Source organism: Mytilus edulis, chromosome 10, assembly GCF_963676685.1.
Source record: "Mytilus edulis chromosome 10, xbMytEdul2.2, whole genome shotgun sequence".
NCBI classification, from domain to species: domain Eukaryota; kingdom Metazoa; phylum Mollusca; class Bivalvia; order Mytilida; family Mytilidae; genus Mytilus; species Mytilus edulis.
In genome coordinates this window covers 71,561,868-71,586,121 of record NC_092353.1, presented here as the reverse complement: position 1 = coordinate 71,586,121, position 24,254 = coordinate 71,561,868, and the positions used below count along the sequence as shown (strand labels likewise).

Genomic DNA, 24,254 nt, shown 5'->3' with positions numbered 1-24,254 from the left:
ATAGTTTAAAAAAATCTATTTTGATGTGAAATTAACATTTTTATCACTTCCCTTTTACAACAAAAAAAGGGGGAGGGTAGATTGTTTTCCAGAAATCCATATACAAACTAGGGTATATTTCAAAAGTCCTACAATCTTTACTAAAACAAATTATTACAGTAAGTATATTCTCCACATCTTAACGAACTTAGAAATATTTTCGAACCGCAATATATCTCTCTGCAGTGAATATATAAGGTAATATGAAAAAATAATTTAAAACGAGTAAGGTATCACAAATACCTTATATAACCGACGAATTCCATGGGGACTTCTGACTGCCGTAACAGTGATTCCAAACAATCAACCTAATTGTTTCATACATGTATCCCCCCCCCCCTTTTTATGAAAGAAATCCACCTCTGGGTATAGGTCTTAAAACTTTTCGATTTTGTCCCGGTAAGTGAACAAAAAATTAGGGTATGCCCTACATCTTTAGAATAAAACTGAATTGAAAGTTCAAATGACGCACCACCCCCACCCAACCCCATCCACCCGGCAAAACAGAAACCATCCCCACACATATATAAAGTGTGTTTTTTCATGCTCTCTCGGTTTTTAACTAACGGTTAAAATTGATACCGCGCGGTGTATTTTAATAATTAAAAAAAAACGTGCACTTACAAAGTAAACAAAAGAAAAAAAGTACCATGAATTACATGTGTGTAACACTCAGTACTTGGTATACATAACATCGAGATTAGGAAATAGTATATATAACTACCCACTGTTATCTCTTGATTTGTTGATTATACGTGATTCGAAGAAAATAACGATGATCTTTAATATTTACTTATTATTTAGCAATAAATAAACGAATAATTAGTTTATTACTGATATATATATACATATTAATCAATCAAATTGTAGGTACATTTTGTAACATAATAATGTTCTACCAAAAACGCAAACTTTCGACTAATTTTTAACTATTTTTGAAAATTTAAGGTAGCTCTATAGGTACCTTAGACTTAAGTGTTATCTAAGGCGTTTCCTTAGTATAAGGAGTTTTATGCATACCACTTAAGTTTTGTGGGCGTGACTTAAAACAACTAAGATTTTACTTAGGAAATACTTAGTTTAAGATTTTTTATGCATACCACTTAGATAAAAAGGGCGGAGTTTCCTTAACTTAAGTGTTTACTAAGGAAAATCTTAACTTAAGTAGCTTTATGCATACGGGCCCTGAGGACTAAAACTTCAAAAGTCTGCTGGACCAGATAGAATAAATGAAATAATTAAAACCTCAAATCAAGTAATAATTAAGTCAATTGTTAAAATATTTAATTTAATTCTAAAAACGGGTATATACCCAAAATCATGGAAGGACTCATATATAATAGCACTTCATAAGAAGGGAGACAAATCTGATCCCAATAATTACAGAGGTATATCTTTAATCAGTAATCTTCCTAAAATATTCAATGCTGTACTCAATAATAGACTAATCACAGTTGTGGATAAACAGCTGAATAACTGTCAGTTTGGCTTCAGAGAAAACCACAGAACTGCTGACAGTATTTTCATATTAAAATCTTTAATTAATAAATATACTAGAACACACCCGCGAAATCGCGGGCATTCAGAGCGTAGTTTAAAGTATCAGTATGTAAAGTGTTGTTGGAAGAATTTTGTTAAATACAGAATGACTGGAGAATTTCAGCAAAAGTATCCTAAGTCATAGGTTATTGGGAACAGGACAATGTTTTTTTACCCTCCACCTTTATTTCCAAAGTTCCCAATTTTTGGTTTTCTATCAATTTCAATATGAACATACATTTAGTATGTTATGAACATTTATTTGAGTAAGGAGCCTGTAATTCAGTGGTTGTCGTTTGTTTATGTGTTACATATTTGTTTTTCGTTCATTTTTTGTACATAAATAAGGCCGCTAGTTTTCTCGTTTGCATTGTTTTGCATTGTCATTTCGGGGCCTTTTGAAGCTGAGTATGCGGTATGGGCTTTGCTCTTTGTTGAAGGCCGTACGGTAACCTATAATTGTTAATTTCTGCCGGTCAGTGTCATTTTGGTCTCTTGTGGAGAGTTGTCTCAACATGGCAATCATACCACATCTTCTTTTTTTTTTGTAATCAATGAATTTTGTAAAAGATTTAATGACTGGAGAATTTCAGAAAAAGTATCAAAAGTTCACATGAATAATTTTAGCGCTTATCTGTATATTATGAACATTCATTACAATATAAATAAAGCGTATTTACTTTCAATTCTAAGTTTACTAATCGATCCATGGTGATCATTGATATAGTATACAGACCCTCTCTATTTAATAAACTCTGTGACTGCCGTGGATAGTAAACTTGAAAATGATAGCAGATAAAATTCTGAAAATACACTTTATTCGTAGTATATGTACGTTCAAAGTATACAGAAAAACGCAAACCGGAAGTCTAATCTGACTTAAAATTTCGTACAATGACGGGACAATACCCGGATGCCTTTTTTCACGTTTTTCTCCTAAAATAACTCAATCTGAATAATCATATGAATGGATGACAAATGCGACTATGCACTGTACCTATAGGAAACAGAGGCGTGTTGATTAATTTATTGTGGAAAGAAGAGAAGCGACACCAAAAATGAGGTCTTCTCGTTTAATAGTATAGATACACAAAAATAACAAAAAAATATATGCATGCTTCATTGACTTAAGAAAGGCATTTGACTCTGTATGGAGGACAGCCCTTCTATATAAATTATGCAAAATGGGAGTAGGAAAGTCTTTTTATAGGGTAATAAAACAACAATATTTAAATACAAAATCCTCTTTAAAATATAAAGATCACATTTCTGACTATTTTGACATTACTAGAGGTGTGAAACAAGGGGACTCATTAAGTCCTACTTTGTTCAATATTTTTATAAATGATATCACTAAAGGTTTGGAAGATGACAACTCAAGTCCATTGGAGCTCATAAATAGTAAACTAGGCTCCCTCCTGTTTGCTGATGATCTGCTTTTACTATCAGAATCTAAGGAGGGTCTACAAAATAGTCTAAATAAAGTTTCCATGTTTTGTGAAAACTGGCAGCTTTCTCTAAACATAAATAAAACAAAAAGTATGGTCTTTTCAACAACAAAGCAAAAGCCTGAAACATCTATACTTGTATATAAAAACAAAAAAATAGAGAATGTTATGGAATATCCTTACTTGGGTCTGCTAATTAAATCAAATGGTAATCTCAGTCATAGTACAGCTGAATTAACAAAAAAGGCAAAAAAGGTTTTGTTTTCTATTAAAACATATACTAATTCTCTTGGCAGCCTTCCTATCAGAGTGTCAAATAAGTTATATAAGTTATTTGACACCTTAGTGAGACCTATATTAACTTATAATTCTGAGATAACATATTTGGACTCATATATAACATATTTCAAAGCTAAGAAAAGAGCTTTGGTTTCTGGAAAAAATGTGGACCCATTTAATTTTATTGACAAGACTCCAATAGAAAACTTGCATCTTAGTTATTGCAAGTTTACCCTTGGCACTAACAAGAGTGCCTCAAATTTTGGTACAAGGAACGAATTAGGAAGACTGCCTATTGAATGTCATATAAAAACCCAAACTATTATGTATTTAGCAAGGTTTTTCACCTCAAATTTGAATCCCTTATTACATGAATCTTTTCAATTAACTAAAACTTTGGATTCTAGTGGCTCCTATTCATGGTTCACTTTTGCAAAAGATATTCTTTCTGAATCTAACATTGATATAGATAGACTAAAAACCTGTAATAATTTAAAACAATTAAAAAATATTAAAAGCTATATTAAACCCCAAATAAACTCATATTACAACAACCTGTTGATGGATAATTTGAAATCTATTGATGATAAAAGTAAATTAAATTTTTATAAAGGACTTGAGCCAAATCTATTGATCAAACCTTACCTCTCTAACCCAAACTTTGAATTTAGAAAATTAATTACAAAACTTAGAATCAGTGACCATTCATTATTAATTGAAAAAGGAAGGCATTTTAAAATTCCTCGCGAAGAGAGACTTTGCAAAAAATGCAAAGTACTAGATGATGAGAAACATTTCTTAATAAATTGTTCTCATAATTCAAATATTAGATTAACATATTTTAATTGCATTAACAGAGAAAGTAATTCATTTGCTAATCTCACTGACAATGACAAAGTAATATATATACTTAACCCATCAACACCAACACAAGTGAATAAACTAGGATCCTTTATAAAAAAAGTCAATGGAACTGAGGACAGGGGACCCTTTAATATTTACCTGAATTTGTGTATATATATTGAGTTACTTAGTTATTGTCTTTATTTGTTTTTGTTGTTGTTATATGTCACAAACTGTATAGTTTATATGGCAATAAAACTTTGAATTGAATTGAATTATTGTTTTCAAATATTCAACAAAGTTTTACAAATGATTTTTAATAAGTTCTCAATACATTGAAACTCATTTTGTAATTCTGAAGAAAATTATTTCCTCAGAAGATATATATTTAGCACCTTGACATTTTCTATTTGACCATCTACGGAAAAACAGATTTATATATCATATTTATTTTGTTCACATCAGATCAGTGCGAAACACTTCCATCATCATCAACTTGTTTGGACTGTAATCGCGTAATGTCGCTTCTCGGCATTTTGACAAAGATTAAAGCGAGTTAAAATTAATAGTGTTACAGTATCTTGTCGAAATGCAAGCAAATGATTTGGAATTATTGAATCGCAGTGCCAAGTTTGTGTTTACGGATAGTGTACCTGATAACCCACGGACATGGGTTATCCGTATTTTGAAGACCGTGATTGATCCGCAGGATATTACACTATTTTTAAGTGTGTTATTGATGGTGACTGGTTCAACTTTTACGTCAGCGGAGGTTGCTGAACAAGTTATAGCATCGGATGACTCGTCGTTAGATTCAAAAGTTAAAGTGAGTCGTGCTGATACGAGAACAGTACAATTAAAAGTGATATGGTTGCCTGTTTGGAATAAGTTGATAGCAGTAGAGATGTTTCTTGAAAAATTTGGAACAGTTGTGTCAGGGAAATGAAAGTTTCAGAAGGAGTGTCATTTTCAAATGGGAACATTAGAAGTGGCGTTAGAAGTGTCAGAGAAAGATGTGTACAGTATACCGTACCGTACAGTCATTGGTGGTAAGGACTGTTTATTTACTGTTTTCGGTAGACCACCAATGTGTTTGAAGTATAAGGAAGTCGGGCACATTCGTCGGAATTGTCCGTCCGCGAAAAAGTCTACAGTACCAATACCTTCGCCAGAAGTATCGGTTCCGGAAACTCAGAACAGTGGCAATAGTGAAACGTTAGATTCACAAGCTACTACTCCAGATACTCAGGAGTCTACAGAGGATACTATGGAAACCGAGAAGTCTCCGTCCGTCTCGAAGTCGTGGACAAAGTTAAAAGGGAAACATATCAACTGTGTTTTGTTGATACGAAAGATTGGAAATCTAAACCGGCATTAGGTCGCGTAAATGACAAGAACAAGTTTACTTCGTCAATAATCAGAAATAAGGAATTTCAGAATATAATTGGTAAAGAACCGGACAGACATAAACATAAACAGTTAATATTAGACAGTTTACATGCAGATTTTGACATTGTAGTACATTATATTTATTTTAATTATAAAATAGTAGTTTCGGATGATTTTATTTAAAGTTTAAAGTAACATGAAATTTGACAAATAGTTATATCATGTAGTATTTGTAACAACAGTTCGGCTCAGAAATTTAGAGGTAAAAGTAATTATCGTAGCACATATGACAATGCATTATGGACTTTAGTGGGTTGTGTATGTACGATATTGATTTTGATGTCAGGGGCGGATTTAGGCGGGGGCGTGGCGGGCGTGCGCCCCCCTAAAATTTGCAAAACATGGATTGTCTTCAACTTATTTGAGTATCAGAAGAGACCATTCAATATTTTTTAACATTCAAAGTATATAAAACAGTCAGCTTAACAGAATCAACGTAATTACTAATCAACAAGCAAACAAGGGTTATTTATTTTTGTTATGTTTCTAAATTTCTTTTTGTCACAACTACCAGCACCATGTCTTTCAAGGATTGGTTGAGGTATGTATTACCTTATATTGCTCTATAGATTATTTTACAACAAGTGCTGGTGCATGTCTTGATTGTAGATTGGTTTGCATAGGAACACAGTATCAAAATAAAATGATCTTCAGCTTCTGTTTTTTGGGCTGCAGCTTTATAAACAAATATATATGCAATATGAATCTCTTAGTGCATAAGTTAGGGGTGTTAGGAGATCGTTGTAGATTTTTCTAATTTGTAGGAGACCTTGTCATCATAACTCGAAGGTTCTTCGCGGAACAGAAACATATTGTTTCACCTCTGTCCGTCTCTAGTGATTGTAGATTGTTTTCAGGGTGGATATAGGTAATTTCTTCTTGAAACTTTAATTTCTCGCTTATTTTATCTCACAATAGTCCAAACTACCTATATTCCACCCCTTAAGAAGAATATTTTAATTATGTTATCTCAAAAAAATTTCGCCTCGCCTCTCGCTCCGCTCGGCGAATATAAAAGTTTGCGCCCCCTAATAATCACTATGTATTTTGTATTTTGATTTTGATAAAGGTAAACATTATGCGTAAAATTTATCGGATGACATTTATTTATAGTTAAAGTTAAATATAATACTAGTATTTGGGAACTGGTTTTAATTATAAATGTAAAGTTGGGCATACACGTGTTTTCTATTATGTAAACAATCACACGTGATTGTGTGTCTGCATAATGGTCATCTATAATTGATGTTTGTATTAGATAAACGGGTTTGTGGTTGAGTATGATATTTGTTATGTAAATAGCACGGGATTTTTAAAGCGCGAATAGTCTTGTTTAAGTAATTTAAGATATATTGTCATTCGAAGCTAGTATACCGTTCAGTAAGGCAGCTTAGTTTAGGTAAAGACCCACACCCTCCCCCCGATTTTAGATGCTTGTATATTTGAAATGTTTTCACGCATAGATTTACATATAGATTTGTAAAAGGAATTTAGAACACTTTGTTGATTAATCTAAAAAGTTTTTTTTCAGTAATTATTAAGGGGTTTTGAAAATAGATTTCATGTAAATTTATTTTTGGTAATTTCATTTAAAACTAAAAATATTTGATTGTCAGTAATTTCTTGGACTTATTCAATATTGAGCTACAATCGTATTATCTGTGATATATTATTTTAACTATTGATTGTAATCAATATAGTATGTGATATCTATTATTAATAAAATGTTTGAAATATAAAAAAAAAAATCGTGTAATGTCTATAGATGTATAGCAGATAATTGGACAGAGAATAAATAATAATAAAAAAAATTACTGATAAACGAAAATCTGTTTACAGTACTAACCTAGTGTGGTATGTATGTGCAGTTAATAAATCCAAAGTATATGTAATTAAAAAAAACATTATTCCATGTAAAGAGCAGCTATACTGTAAGTTATGTTTTACCAGCCTATTCATATATCGGTACACTAATGATTTTTCTTATATATGTGTTAGAGCACTCTTTTGACAAGCTGTAATCAAAAGTACAAATGTAGCATTCAATTGACTCAGCTTCTGATTGGATTTTCAAATAAAACATTTTACAGCAAAATTACTTCCAACATATTTTACTTGCATAAATACAAATTGGATAAGACTCATGGAAAACAAACTTATGAAGTATGCGCAGAAAAAAAACATGTATTTTGTTTTGTCTGGAGTTCTATGTAAGTGACAAAAATTTCATGCCAAACATATACCGAATCCTTGAGTGCACTGGTACTTCTGACTTGTTCAATGTACAGGTAAATCACCCTGTATAACCCCGATACAGATGAAACCGGACGTTGACGCGTTCGAATCGAACACATCGTGTAACACCGAGTTCAGACAATAAGAAATAAATACTTTTAAAGAAAATCCAATATCTATTCTTCGAATATTTTGCTCCAATATATTCTTTGCCATAATACTCATTAGTTACTAAAAGGTTTTTCAAATATGTGGAATTTTTATATACAAACATCAAATAACGCACGACGATATCAATGATAAAACGTGCTTGGTATTTTTAAATATTCAAAACTTAATGTTTCTTGTACCTCATAGTTTTTATAACATACATTTTTGAAAATTTCATAGTTGAAATTAACAAACTTATAAAGGTCGTATGTTTGTGTTGTGTCTAGAAACAAAAGAATACACGTTTTAAAGTGTCTTTATTTTCATGTTGTGTACGCTTCGTTGTCATTACACATTTTTATACTGTTGACACAATATTGCGTTTGTCAATGAATTTTGCGTGTATGAAATAATGCTTTGATATGATTATAACCAATATGCATGTTTAAAAAATAAATAATTTACCACCATAACATGCAGACAGCAACCCGTAATATCCGTAGTATTGTCGAAACACTCTTGGAGGTATTTTGTACATGTCATGTAAAAAAAATCCTTATGTATACGAAAGTTGAATTGGTAGAAATACATTAACTCGGCAGATGCAAATATGACTAAGAATACAGATACACACGTCCGAATATCTAATTTGATAGCATTTTAGAAAATGTTTACCATACGACAATCAATGTACGGTTAGGGGTGGGTTAGGTGCCCGCTAACATGTTTAATCCCGCCATAATCTGTATGTGCCTGTCTAAAGCCAAGAGCTTGTAATCAGTGGTTATATATATTTTTGTGTTCACTATTTTTTGAAAAAATTATGCTGTTAGTTTTCTCTTATGAATTGTTTTACATTTGTCATTTCTGTGTGATTTTTTAGCTAACTATGCGGTATGGGCTTTGTTAATTGATGAAGGCCGTACGGGGACCTATAGTTGTTAATTTTTGTGTCGTCTGGTCTCTTGCGAAGAGTTGTTTCAATACCACATCTTCTTTTTGGTGTAGACGGCAATCAAAAACAATTAATGAATTATAGGCTTTTGGCCTGAATCTCAGAGGCGGGTCCAAGGGGTCATAGATTACAATAGAGTTACATTAAGGCTAGAGAATATGTGTATACAATGAACATGTAACTTATAGCCGTCAATAGCAATACAGTTTCTTTAATGTAAAGATATAAAGATGAAGAGATACTTCTTAATATTAACTGAATTGCTTTCTTCGATTATGTTTTTTTTTGTTTGTTTAATTTTTAGAGTATAAAGATTATGCTTAGTTTCCTCGACATTACAGTCTTTCTACTGTGATGCCAAAATCTACATTATTGGTAATTCTGGTACTTTAAACACCTTAAAGTCTATACCCACCCATATGCATTTCATTCAAATTTTTACTTGTTTCGGATAAGACCAAAAGGACCATATTTATATTCCCCAGTTACCTTTGGCGTCATCGGTAAATTATGCAATCGAGCAAAGCATCAATCATCAACCATCAACTTAACCTTAGACATTTGCTTTGTTTCTTTTATCATGTCTTAATAGTTATCAATAAAAATTGAAACGTTTCACAGTTGATACTTAACAATTTCTGGACCCTTTTATTTGTCAATGACACGCGTACATAATAGCTGATTGTTGGCTGCTTAAGAGCACAAAGTAGCAACACATACTACATGTAAGTCCCGGAAGAAGGCCCTCCGGAATTACGTCAGGGAAGTTTGGACTGCCACTGGATAAAATGAGGTATATTGAATAAGGACATAAATGTTGCCTTTCAACAGGCCATTTATGGACCTCTCAAAAAGTTTTTCAAGAGTTCGTAAATTACACGAGACATTGGATCGTATATTCCCATTCGTCCTTTGTCGATATTTTATGTATACTTCTTAATATTTGTCCGACCGTATGAGTATTTTGAAAAAGTACGCATACGACCCAAACTACAATTGCAACTGTACAGGTTTTTTTTTATGTTTTTAATAAGTTGTGCTGTTACACCAGTGTCCCAGGTTAAGGAGAGGGTTGGGGGCTCACATGATTAATCCCGCCGCATTTTTTTTCGTGTCGGTCCTACGTCATGGGCCTGTATAACATAGATTATATAGATCTGTCATATTTTTTTCTTCTTTGATAAATAATCCATAAGTTATAAATAAATAACCGTTAGTTTTCTCGTTTTTATTTTTTCACATTTTTTTTTATATAGGTGTCTTTTATAGCCGACTATATGGTATAGGTTTTCCTCATTGTTAATTGTTGTACATTGGACTATAATAATTGCTTTATTCACACACTTCATTTAAACTTTGGTGGGAAGTTGTATCACTGGCTATCACACCATATCTAAAAAGCTTTATATGTAAAAAAAAAAAACAAAAAACAAAAAACAAAAAACAAAAAACACCCATAGATAAAGCAGTTGGAATGCCATCTAAGGCATTCGGCAAACTAAGTTCAACGAGCTCCTATGTCTGCTTTCGTCTATGCGAATTTGGACCAACAATAGCATTTTGAAGAGCCTCAACTTGTGAAAAGGAAGTCATTAAATGTTTTAATGACTGTTCTATTCTTTTCGAAACTTTATTTCCTCTGGAATATATTTATTAACTGTTCATTTCATCTGGAATAACGTTGAACACCCCAATTTTCAATAGAAACATTCCTATCAGATGTACGCTGGTTAATCACTGCAATTTTGGCTTTAGGTGACTGGTGATTTAAGTTCAACTATTTTGACTAATTTAACGGATAAACATTAACAATAAAATACAGAAAAAAGGGTCGCCGACATCATCTCGAATACCTTGACAAGAAAGTGATTTGTGACGGTTTTTGTCAACGAACTGTACAGTGATTTTTTAAAAACGCACAACGAACGCGACACATTTAGTGGAACGAACAATACAGTAAGAGAAAACTTATTTACTATGATATTGAGTTTATTCTCAGTTCTAGGGAACATTTGAAAGCACGTAGTAATTCAAAGTATAGTTAGTTGTTATTGCTTAAGGTATTAATACGCAAAGGTGTATGCACGAAAAGATATTCAGCATTGTTTATCTCATAAAACGTATGAAATTGCACCATGTCTGTGCGTTTTGCATCTAGCAGTTTTATCAAACGTTCTATGCAATATCTAAAACTAACAACAATTGTATAATTGAATAAATAAACTAGCATGCACATTGACATATTTATATATACTCAAATAAGTTCTAGAGAGGCATTCCAAATTGTTGTCATCCTAAATATTGTCCTGATTATCGCTTCGAACGCGTCAACGTCCGGTTTCATTTGTATCGGTGTTATACGGGGTGTAAATTAAGCCCTCTTAATTCTATTTTACATTTATATGTCCCCCTCCCCCACGTGACAAAATGTAGAGCACGTTTGTTAATCTATATCTGTCCGTCCATCCATCCGTCCGTTCGTCTGTTTCTGTCCGGATATATACTTCTAGCTATCTCCTGCAGTTTTTGAGCGTAAAAGCTTTTTATTATTATTAGAGGTGTGTATGTCTACAGGTTTTTGATTCTTTTATTAAATGTTTTTTAAATGCCAGGTATTTTGACACAGAAACTTTTTGGTCCTAGCTATATAAAGCGTCGGTTATCCTCCTACAAGTTTTGAGCTACAGCTTTAATACCTAATAGGTTTATTGTACACATAATGGAAGCGTGTATAGCCACAGGACTTTAATATTCTTCAAATACACTAAAAATGTCAGGCTTTTGGACTTAGTCGATATTTATTGCTACTAAAAAACAATAAGGGTACATTTGTAGTTGTTGAATATTTACACAAAAAAACGGTAGTTGAACTTGTTTTCCCTCTCATTTGCTATAAACATAATTGAAATCATAAATTTCATTCTACTAGTACTACAGTTTAATGTCCCTAATGCAATAAATAAGATTTTTTTTAGTAGTTTCAAATATTTATTCAATACCGGAAAGAAAAAAAAACTTGGTGACTACTAAATCTTGAAAGTTGAAACCCTTTCGCTGGACATTCAGTCCTGCAAGTGAAGACATTCAGAATAAAAAAAAAACTAAATAGATCAACATTGAAAGGAAACAATAAGGTTGAAAACGAGTGCACCCGCACGAGCGGGGAACGAAATCACAACCTTATTGTTGACTGGCTAGTAATTACAGAAGTAACTACATAGACCACTCGGATACCAAGACCCTCTAATGAAGTATGTCTACGTTTTTAATCAAATGCTTTGGGGTTTCATGAAATAGTACTTACCAATAAATGTTTCATTAAAAAAAGCAAAACATTTTGGATAAGATAAGGAGATGTGGTTATTGTGGCATAATTGCCTAGATACTATACACCGGCGATCAGTGTTATTTTCAGGAAATCTATCGTAGAAATACTCAATTTTTAGAGAAACTTGAAAATTTTCATGCCTACTTCGTCTACACATCTTCATGAGTGATATTTAACGTCTTAACCCCTGACCTTCTCTAAAATATTGTGTTACGTGTTAAAAATTTCACAGTGTACGATTCTTAAACTGACAAACAATGGCATTGCCACAAGCAATGTATATTTGCTATATATACTGTATAAATTGGATATTTAATCTTCAATAGTAGTTTTAATCCATTTCAGTTTTTGTAAATGTGAAATACTATATTTATAACTTCCCCTATTATTTATGAATTATAATTGTGCCACTTCTATAATACTAAAATTACGAGGTCCAATTTGTCAGCCGTCATCACGTAAAAACGATTTAGTAGTCACCAAGACATAGACAGTATCCCACCAGAACCAACCAGGCATTCTTGGAACTTGTAGCTGACAACGGGCTAGAACAAATTGTGGACTTTCCAACACGAAAAGAGAATACCTTAGATTTATTGCTTACATCTCATCCTTCATTTAAATTAAGATGCAAACCATTACCATCAATAGGAAACAGCGACCATGACATCGTCCTCCTAGATATGGCTTGTAAACCACTTAAACCTAAACCAATCAGAAGAAAAATATTTCTATGGAAAAAAGCTGAAATACATAATATAAAGGAAGATCTACAAAACTTTATAACTACCTTCAAAACATCAAAGATAGAAGCGTTCAGTCTTTATGGCAGGCATTTAAAACAACTGTACAAACCACCATAGAGAAAAGAGTACCAACGAAAATGACCCTTGGAAGAAACACTCATCCATGGATCAATACAACCATTAGACGCAAAATAAACCAAAAGCAGAAAGCACACAAGAAGGCGAGAAAAACTAAAAAGAAAAGAGACAAGGACAGGTATAAAAGACTACAACAAGAAGTGCAATGGGAGGTCCGACAAGCCAACAAGAAGTATATGGAAGAGGTCAGTTCCGACTATAGAGATAATGCAAAGAAATTCTGGTCTTATATCAAGAGCAAAGGTCAGGAGTGGACAGGAGTGGCACCGCTAAAAAACAAAATGGGATTTCTGCAAAGTGACAACAAGAGTAAAGCTGACATTTTAAACGACCAATTCCAGTCAGTATTTACCAAAGAAAACCTAAATAACTTTCCGGATAAAGGAAAAAGTCCATACTCCACCATGAAGGACATAAAAATTAGTACCAACGGAGTCCACAAATTATTAAAAAACCTGAAACCGCATAAAGCTACTGGTCCCGATTCAATACCAGCCTTTATACTGAAAGCAGCAGCAGAACAACTTGCTCCTATACTCACAGACCTATATCAAACATCATTGAACACTGGTGAAGTCCCGCAAGATTGGAGAGATGCCAATGTAGTTCCACTTTTTAAAAAAGACGAAAGGCACCTAGCATCTAACTACAGACCAGTATCTCTAACTTCCATCACATGTAAGGTCTTAGAACATATTGTACATAGCAACATCATGGACCACTTTGACAAAAATAAAATACTAACTGATGCACAACACGGATTCCGCAAAAGACGATCATGCGAATCCCAACTAATTGTAACCATCAACGACATTGCATCGAAATTAAAAAGTAGCGGCCAAGTAGACATCATCCTGCTTGACTTTGCAAAAGCATTTGACAAAGTACCACATCACCGCCTCCTACACAAGTCGGAATACTACGGCGTCAACCCCAAAACCAATAAATGGATTCGCTCTTTCCTACATAACAGAAAGCAGAGCGTGATATTAGAGGGTGCCGTCTCTTCACAAGTACCAGTACTCTCTGGTGTACCCCAATGCACAGTCCTTGGTCCATTACTGTTCCTGGCCTACATTAATGACATGCCAGAAACAGCATCTACATCAGAGACCAAATTGTTCGCGGATGACAGCCTTCTCTTTCGTACCATCACCAACCAAGCTGACAGTGAACTTCTCCAAAAGGACTTAACAGCATTGGAAGACTGGGAAAACAAATGGCAGATGAGTTTTAATGCCAAAAAATGCCTTGTCATTAGAATATCCCCCAAAAATAGACCAGTGATACAAACATCGTACCATCTTCACGGTCATACTCTAGACACAGAGGAAGCAAGTAAATATCTTGGAGTAACCATCAGTAACAACCTAACATGGGATAAACACATAGACAATACAGTAGGCAAAGGAAACAGAACTTTGGGGTTTATACGTAGAAACCTCAAAGGCTGTACAAAACCTGTAAAGGCAGCTGCATATGTGTCCATGGTAAGACCTGCAGTGGAATATGCAAGCACAGTATGGGACCCAACCGCTCAAAATAAAATCAAGGCAATTGAACAGGTTCAGAAAAGAGCTGCACGATTTGTGAATAACAACTACACAGACTGAACACCTGGCTGTGTCACAAATATGGTTAAAAATCTAAAGTGGGAAAGCCTCGAAGAACGGAGGAAAACAAATAGATTGTGCATGCTATTCAAGATCCAGCATGAACTTATAGATATAGACCGTCACCAATATTTGACGCCGAATGATAACCGGACCAGAGGTAAAAACCGCTTCTTCCAAGAAAGAACAAGTACAGGCACCTACGGCCAATCTTTCTTCCCGAGGACAATCAGGGACTGGAACAACCTACCAACAACAGTTACAGCGACCAACACCGTTGAGGGATTCAGAGCTGCCCTGAAGGCATGCTCTGAAAGGAAGTAGGAAAACCAGTTGTAAATAATTTTAATTGTATATTTTTCTGCGAACGTTTTAAATGTAATTTGTAAATAGCCAAGAGAAATCTTTCTGTGTTGCCCGACACTGCGTAAAGTTTTCGCGCGGAACCATTAACATTCAGCAATGAATCCGGTTCCTTACCTGGAAGAAGAAAAAAAAACGACGAATCAAAGAATTCAACTTTATATATCACTAATATAGTAAAAAGGTGTAGATTAAAAATTACACCACTCCAGGCCCTTTTGTTTTCCACGTAATTAATATTGCCAATAATTAAGAAGTTCCGGGTCGAGTCCGATACCGAGACCAATAGTATATTCACCTGTTACCAATTACCTTATCTGTACGTTCCGCATCTGACAGGCGCACCACCAAACGGTGTATTCAGGAATGATATGCTATATAGTATTACACGGGACATAATCACAGGGTTGACACTACTTAATTGTTAAATTGTTACCTATAGTAGTTTTTTAATCAGTTAGACTTTCTCAGATAACAATACGAATACCTTAAATCTGGACTAAAATAAGGCGTATAGGTACAGTTTTCAATTTGTTAGCGGGCATGACGTAAAACAACGAATCAAAGAATTCAACTTTATTTATAACTAATATAGGACAATGCTGTTGATTAAAAAATACTCCATTCCAGGACCTTTTGTTTTCCAAATAATTAATATTACCAATAATTGATAAGTTACAGCTCGACGGGTTCAAACAGAAAGATTTGAAAGCAGAGACAATTGTGTATCTTATAATCAGATGACAGTACTAATACTAAAATAAGGCTTGCGCATAGTTATATACTTTAATTCAGTCACGGACCCGCGATATCACGGGTGTGTTCTAGTATAATATAATTAAAAGCTTTTTTTATTTGACCTATGTGACAATCTGATTTGCATTAATGCATTTTTGTCGAATAAACCGACCAATTCCTTGATAGCTGTCTTTTATTTAATACTGTTATTTTTTTTGTTTTGGTAACAGCAAATGAGTTAATATGCATAAAATTTAATTCATCAAAATAGAATAATGATGCCAAAAACCTACATCGATATACAAAACAAAACATTATTTAACCGTTCATAATAAAATTGAGAATGGAAATGGGGAATGTGTCAAAGAGACAACAACCCGACCAAATAAAAAACAACAGCAGAGGGTCACCAACAGGTCTTCAATGTAGCGAGAAATTCCCGCACCCGGAGGCGTCCTTCAGCTGGCCCCTAAACAAATATGTGACCCGCCATGACATTTGCAGGCTTATGGAGGTAGAACAACATTGTTAGAAAACTTATAAACATGATAAATATCGAGATTCAATGAAATACGTATTGTGAAGAAGAGATAAACACTTTCCTTGACTTCTTTTTTGCGGATGCCGAACTATACATCATATATAAGTTTTGAAGAAGTTTTAGTTTATAGTTTGAAGTGAAAAATATTTGAATCTACATTTTAAATTGATACAAAAAAAATTAAATTTCTGCTCTATAGATTTCCTTTCATAAATGAAGTCTCAAATATATCCATAATAAATGCACCGTATCATTTGCATATAAGAGAACACCTACTTATAAACTGTTACGCGTCGCATACTATGTAAAAAGGCATGCATAATAAATCTAAATTCAAAAAAGAATTCTTAAGGTTCCGCTAAAGTCAAAATCATGTTCAACTTTAAACTTTAATATCAGACTATATACTGGATAAAACATACCATATTATATATCAAAATCTTCCTTGTGATGGGCACTATTCAAATTAAACAATTCTAAACAACAATATATGTTCATAAGTCAAAAATTCTGTATACAAGTAAGTCAATCTTCTAAAAAATCCAGTAATGTCCTAAGTCACAAAAACCCTGAAAAAAAGACTTTAAAGTATAAATCAAGTGTCTATCTAGTACAAGCTACCATTTATTAACATTAAAATGCATGCAACAGGTCATATTCAGTGATTTAAATGTGTGGCATTTAAGAAAAATTGAAGGCCATTTTTGTTTTGGAACTATTTTCTTTTAAAGTATGGAGCACAGTGTTACTAAATAACATATATATGAATCTTACAATATTTAAAATATGTTTTTGAAAATGAAAGTTGGAAAAGGTTCAATACAATTTATGTTTTATTACAAATAATACAAACAACTGTAGCAAATACTTCTTTGCAAAACTGGATAATGATGTGTGTATGTGTGTGTGTGTGTGTGGGGGGGGGGGGGGATTACAAATTGATTGATTAAACCCTTCATTTGTTCAAGAATTATTATTCTTGTATAAAAGTAATCAACATTATGGCACTAAATTCTAGCATAACATCCTTTTAATTCAAGAAGCTGTGTGTGCATGCAGGTTATGGTTTTACAATATTAAGCATGAAAACCCACTTTGGTATTTTGGATAAGGTATGTGCGAAATTTTGTTGCAAACCATCATGACCATATACAATATGTAGATATAAGTAACAATAAGTAAGTTTAACAGAATCATATACATGATATATTAGTTCAATAAAAATCAAAATAACTAGAACATCAAATATGATATTTCACAAGAACTTTCATGTCTTTTGACAATATTCGGGTGAATGGTGACATAATTTTATTAGATGAGATGTAATAGATATATATATTCAATATTTGTTTACCTGTCCCCAAACAAGACATTTTTTTTTTTTTCTGTTATATGATATCTGATTTTTCACATGAAATACTTTGCCTATTTTGCTTAATTATAGGTATATCTATTATTTATTTTATTATTTTATTATTTATGGTATTTTAATTTGAATGTCTGATATTTGTTTCCTTGCATTATTGCTGCTTACTGATGAACCCTACAGTTTCAGGAAAATTCATAGATGATGTTAGTTTTAGTTTGTAAATGTTTCTTTTGTGGTGCCTAATTCACATATACCCAATATCATTTTGGTGGTTCCAGACATTAATAAGGAAAGGAGTATGTATTGCAGAACAAAATACTACATAATTATTGCAAAAATGTCATCATTTAGTGTTTGCCTTTTGGCCTTCAACAGTAAGCAACAGTCCACACTACATAAGAAGCAAGTTCTCCTCTGAAAAATAAATATTTATTTATCAAAAGTACCTTTTTTCTTATAAAACTGTTACACATCTATGAATTGCACTGATCCAGATTGATAATCCTGTATTAAATGGTCAATTTCAAATGGTTCATCCTCTCCCTCATACAACACTTCATAAATGGCAGTTAATCTTCCATCAGTTCCAGATAACAAAGATACTACAGTCCCTTTATACCATTCTTTTTGTTGTGAAGTTTCATCAATTATCCATTCATGTTTAATGCTTCGGCCCAAAAATTTAATTTGTCTCTGTCTTGTTTTCCTAAAATATTAAAACCTGTCATATAAAATATTTGTCTCATAATAAACAAAGAAACATCAATATGGGGTTTAGGTTGACCAGATCACTTACAATAAATGTTTGCAAGCTTTGTGGAGTTTTACTTTTGTTTTTTACGACAAACTGATCACAGTGCAGGATTCTGATGCACCCTTATTATTTCTTGTAGTAAGGGAGATTCATGTGTCTGGGTGATCATGTTTGCCATATCTTTTCTTATATATTATGTGGTTACATATGAAGAAATAAGAAAAAGGGTATGCATCAATGATACATCAACCCATTTGAAAAAAGTATTGCAAAAACTATATGTGAATATAAGACAATGTAAGAAGTACATTTTATATGTAATAGCTTTAAATCCTGGATATTAGTCCACCTGCTATCACTCCTATTTCTTGGAGAGAGTTCATGATGGAAGAGCAAATTGTTGAATTGTTATTATTTTTGTGTTTCTTGGTTCTTTGCTTGTTTTTTTTATTACACAAAATCAGAACATTTACATAAAAAAGTTGATGCAAAAGAAACAGCATGTTTATAGCTGTTCTTCATCTTGAGAACAGTGATGTCTTTCATAAGGACAAATGACATTTTGAGCATAATTCTTTCCTAAAGCCGATTGTGTCACACCTGTGATAGTTCAAAATGCACATACATGTATGTAATTAGGAAATATCAACATGTATGTAGATATGATTTTTGATAAAAACAAACTTTCATAGACATTTGTTTGTTGTGTTGTATGGCCTGTTGTTCACTGTTGAAGGATAATGTAAATTTTGTCACTTTCTACTTTTTTAGATGTTATCTCATTGACATAATTATGTATAAATATATATATTTCTAAAGGACAAATTTAGAATTGATCACTTTTCAATTTTTCTTAATTACTATTCAAAGATTATTTTACCTTTGACTTATTTGACCTGACCCTTGTGGTTGATTGTCAGTGATATCAGAGTCTGATGAACTGGATTTTCTTGATTTTCGTTTCCTGGTTTGTTTATTTGATGAGGTTGAAGACTGTTTCCTCTTTCCTTTTTGTGTCTTTGGTTTTACTGGGTTGACATACTGCAATGACAAAAATCATATTATCACAAATGCATACATGTAGTTTTATACAACTGAATAACAAATCTGAAGAATGACAGCAACACTGAAAAATTTAGCATATACATAGTCATGATAGTAGAAAATGTGCAGTAATTTTAAATGATTTTAAGCAATTTTAATAAGATTAACATAATTTTATCAAATAAAAGGGGCTTTTATGGACATTTTTTATGTGGTATGGCCTATTGAGCATTGTTATCATGGTAACGGATTATGTAATATTTTTCTATATTGTTTCATTGACACATAGTGACATACATCATTGTACGTACACCTTACACTTTCTTTTACATATAAAAAATATTACCTCAGTGATTATAAGAAGCAAGGTTAATTTCTAATTAAATAAATGAATAAAGATATGTATGTATTTTTGGGAGATTGTCTCCTTGATACATGTACATACCTTTGTTTTTACTATTTACAACCTTTATGTAGCATACATTTCAATTTGAGCATGATTATATTTTAAAATCATGTATATAAATGTATGTCAAATATATAATACATCTTGTTCTGGTAATTTTGGTTTGAATAAATGTCAAGAGTTTTGCTATATATCATGTACTAACAAATGATAGCACAAGATATGAATACCTACCTTTAATTGATATTATTTTAAATTTATTATCTTCATTTATTATTACTTTATCATATAGGTATCAGGACTCATTTCTTTTTATTATATATATGCATTTGTGCATATTTTCAGACTTACCCACATCCCAGGTTCTCTAATTCCGGGACTTTTCCCCTCTCTTGGTGAAGCTAATTCAGGAAGTATTGCCTTGTTATAAAAAGACTGAAGTTTCGGAAGCATTGTATTTTCCCATAAAGAGACATCTCGATAAATTCTCTGAATAAAAATTTGGTGAGGATTCAATGTGCGGACCACAAAATCAATCCAGTCTTTATTGCAGATGTTAAGAAGTCCATGACATTGGTAAAAGTAGTTGTGGTTTTCTTTTAGTTGCAGTTTTCCGGATATATTTTCTAAGCAGAATGTTTTGTTTTCTGATGCTTGCCAAAGATTTAAAGGTTTAGAATGAAGTAAGTTTTTTATTTCAATAATACCAGTTTCTCCTGTGGATATAGTAACTATGCCATCTGGGCTAGCAGCCAAGTATTTGTCGGTATGATGTATGACCAGTCCACTACGTTCTACAGATACATTTTCATTTTCTTCAGCTTTCTTTAGTTTGTATTCCTCTATTGTTGTGTCTTCTTGGTTAATACCATTTCTTGTGTGACGATTTCCACTGAATGACGAATAAAGAATGGTACGGACAAATTTTGCAATAGGCAGAGATGGATTTCTTTTGACAATTGAACCAAAGTTAGATGCAGTTATTCTCTTTTTCCTTTCTGAATGCCAAAGACCTGACTGAGATTGAAGAACTGTAGAAGTAGTTATATTTTTACACTGTTGGGCCGAAAGATTGATATGAGTTTGTAAAAATTTATCTTGAAGTTTTTGAAGTACTGTAGTGGAGACATCTTCTACAACATCAGTAGCTTCTGGACCATATGCTCTAGTAGCCTTTCTTGTGGTGCTTTTTTTCAGGCTTGAGAATTTCTTTTTCCATCGAAGTTTATGAACACTTGGTTTTGATTTATACCTGGTGGAATTAGCTAAAGTTTGTTCATGACGGGCATAAAGTTTTCTATAGAAAAATCCCGGTTCTGTTCCTGTAGAAGATTCCCAAACCTTGCATGACCATTGTGGACCTAAGTTCATCCTTAAAGCACCACCATAACAACGAGCATGCCATGAACCCCTATTACAAATGTTGTATACCTTACCACCATCAAACTTTGTCCTTATATGCATCCAGCTTTCAGCTAGGTTGGTAGTGCTGTTTCCCAAAAGTCTATCGGATTTCTCAGCGATCCTATTGAGTATTGATGTGACATCTCTAATAATATGTTGTTCAACGTTGCTGTAATCAATAGTTGTACCACCACGGGCCTCTTCCTGGCATGAAATGGAAGATCCTTCAGTCCAAAAGTCAATTTGGTCATTAATTATTACAGTTTCGATATTATCTGTATCACTTGGGTTGGAAGTTGGTGCAGTTTGATTTTTGGCCTGACAAAAATCAGAACACTGGTCATGCTGACCAAAAACATGATGAACCGAATTTCTTATGTCATTATTTAACTTCTTTATTGCAGTTTGTTTATCATATTTCTTCTCCTTAAATTCTTTTGAACGTACTCGAATGGCACATCTTAAAGCACTTACTAGCCTTACTCTTGTTGTTTTTGAAAGATGATGCCTACCTTTGTAAAGGGGATTGTCAGTCACAAGTTTCTCTAAATTTGATCTGAAGCATTTTGAGACATGATTAGCACATTCCTCTTTTTTTACTGATCTTCCCCAACCTGGTACCTCCTCTCTGATTTTGGCAAATACTGATGAATCACCATCACCTACTATCCTCATGTACCTGACTCCATGTTTTTTCTCTGCTTCCAGAAACCCTTGCAAAATAACGTCACTCTCCATTGACTGGCTGTCTTGGTCCCAATTTTTAAAACAGGTGTGTTCTTTCGTATTATTGGTGCTACATATGTAACAGTATTTATTTCTCACGCCAATATGTAACAATTTCTTCGTCTCTTTCCCAATAATTATGGCCACCCCCCCTGCTGCATTATAGGAATGTTTATGGGTACGTTTAGACCAACCTCCATCTGTAATTACCGTTATAGCTGGCACTTCTTCATGAAAATCCTTTCTATCGATGGCAAGAAGTCTTTCCTCCTGCCCAGCTGACAGCATGTCCTTCTCTAGAATAGAGTGCCACCACTGGCCGATCTCTGTTTCTATTGCAGTAAATGAGGGCTGTGATAGTCCGGGGGAATTCAGTGTGGCCAAAAACTCATTTAGATGGGACGGACCATTCCCAGTTACCATACTGCCCCACACAGCCCTCACGTTGATATCAAAGCGTTTTGACCCAGGGACCTTTGGGCTACTATCTAAAGAAAACTTTTTGTGACACCCTTGACACTGCGCCAACATCACACTAGCCAATCCAAACGAACGAACCTCAGTTTCAAGTGTTATGGGTGGTTTTCCTTGGTTTGTAACTTTTATGGCTTCGGCACATAAGCATGCATGCATTGTAATGTTTGATATGTGCGATTGTAAACAATCTAAGTTCATTAAACGGTAACCTTTTGGGCTTAGATCTTTCACCTTGCGAATCTTGAGCTTAAGTTCACAACCAGTAGCAAAGGATGCATAAACGGATGCTTTTGATATGTTTTTACGTATGGTGGTGTTGTAGAACTTATGAATTTTTCTAATTATCAGCTTCAAACTTTCCTTTTGGGACTGCCTTGACTTTTTAATTGTATAGGTTGGTCTTCCTTTGTGTTTTTCTCTCCTTTTTTGCCTATGTCTGCCTAAACTTCTACCAAATTTCTTACTTATTTTTACTTTTCTAGCCATTCTTACTACAGGTGCTGTGTACATGTGCTTCCTCTTGCTTTCCATATAAAATTGTTTTTCAACAATGTGTAAAATAAATTATTTTTTTTACTTACCTGTCAATTTATGACACTTTTATCTACACTTTTGTGCTTCATTTTGCTTCATACAATTTTATTTGTAGTTTTAAAAAGTTATTACTTACCAGATACTTCACGTGTTGTGAAATGACGATGGAAAAAAATCATACTATTTTTTTCATTTTTCGCTTAATCCTTTATTCTGATGGACATATTATGGACTTTTATAACAGAAATATACATATTATTATAAGGGGACATTAGTGCTTACCAGATCAAATACACCGATTGTCTATAAATTAGATTTTTCCCCACTGTTTACAGGTTCGTGATCAAAGATCAGCACATTTTCTTCTTTCCGGAAGTTGTGTACCTAAAAATAGTACGTAGTTTCGTATTATAAAATCAACATTAAACTTATTGTTTTCCAATTAATGGTTGAAGAATTGAAACAAATGTAAATGTTTAAACTTAGAAACGATCTATTAAAGAGTCCTTGGGTATATATATCGTTTTCTTAACAATGCGAAACTGCGTATTGATTGTTACCGCTACTTTCGGTTTCAAAGAATGGAGGATCAGCTGCTTCAGATGCCTTTTTAACAGTGTAAATGGTAAGGAAATTTCGACCCAAACACATAATACTATTCCCAAATAACGAAATTTTATTTCAAATAAGTTTCATGTCTGATCAAAATCTATAAACCAGAAAAAGTAAGCATAATCAGTGTGTCGTCCAAAAAAATTAAATGGCTGCCTTCATCAAAGATGAAATGGTAAAACTTTTGTCGTTTTCACAGAAACTGGCTATCTACAACAACTTTAAATGATAGCTTGCACTGCGTATACACATGCTTATTAAAATGCAATTAATCTTATACTTTAATATTCGTTAATAAATGTCCTGGATTTTTTTTTAAAATGTGTGTTGTAAACTTCATTTTTCAATATTTTATTGGTGAATACTCTATTTGTTTATATGAGTTTCTTGGAGTCATGTTTATTTTTTTCAACCTTATATACATATTTATAATTGGTACAAATTTCAAGCTTCAAAAATATGTATTTTTTATAGAATTTTGACATTTTAAAATGCTCCACCTTTTTGGAAAATTTGACTTTAGT

At 33.1% G+C, this 24,254-nt stretch overlaps 1 protein-coding gene and 1 long non-coding RNA gene across 2 annotated transcripts; both read right to left on the bottom strand.

Moving 5' to 3' along the window:
- Nucleotides 1-16,779: 16,779 nt before the first annotated feature.
- Nucleotides 16,780-23,515, bottom strand: LOC139491807 (uncharacterized). The gene is made up of 4 exons (XR_011656645.1): nt 23,401-23,515; nt 19,408-19,568; nt 18,220-18,479; nt 16,780-16,973 (listed from the first exon to the last, which is right to left on the bottom strand). It is a non-coding gene; the product is annotated as an uncharacterized lncRNA (long non-coding RNA).
- Nucleotides 20,293-23,231, bottom strand: LOC139492120 (uncharacterized). Its single transcript, XM_071280259.1, has one exon. The coding sequence runs from the start codon at nt 23,113-23,115 to the stop codon at nt 20,293-20,295; it is 2,823 nt and encodes a 940-aa protein (XP_071136360.1). The 5' UTR covers nt 23,116-23,231.
- Nucleotides 23,516-24,254: the final 739 nt, after the last annotated feature.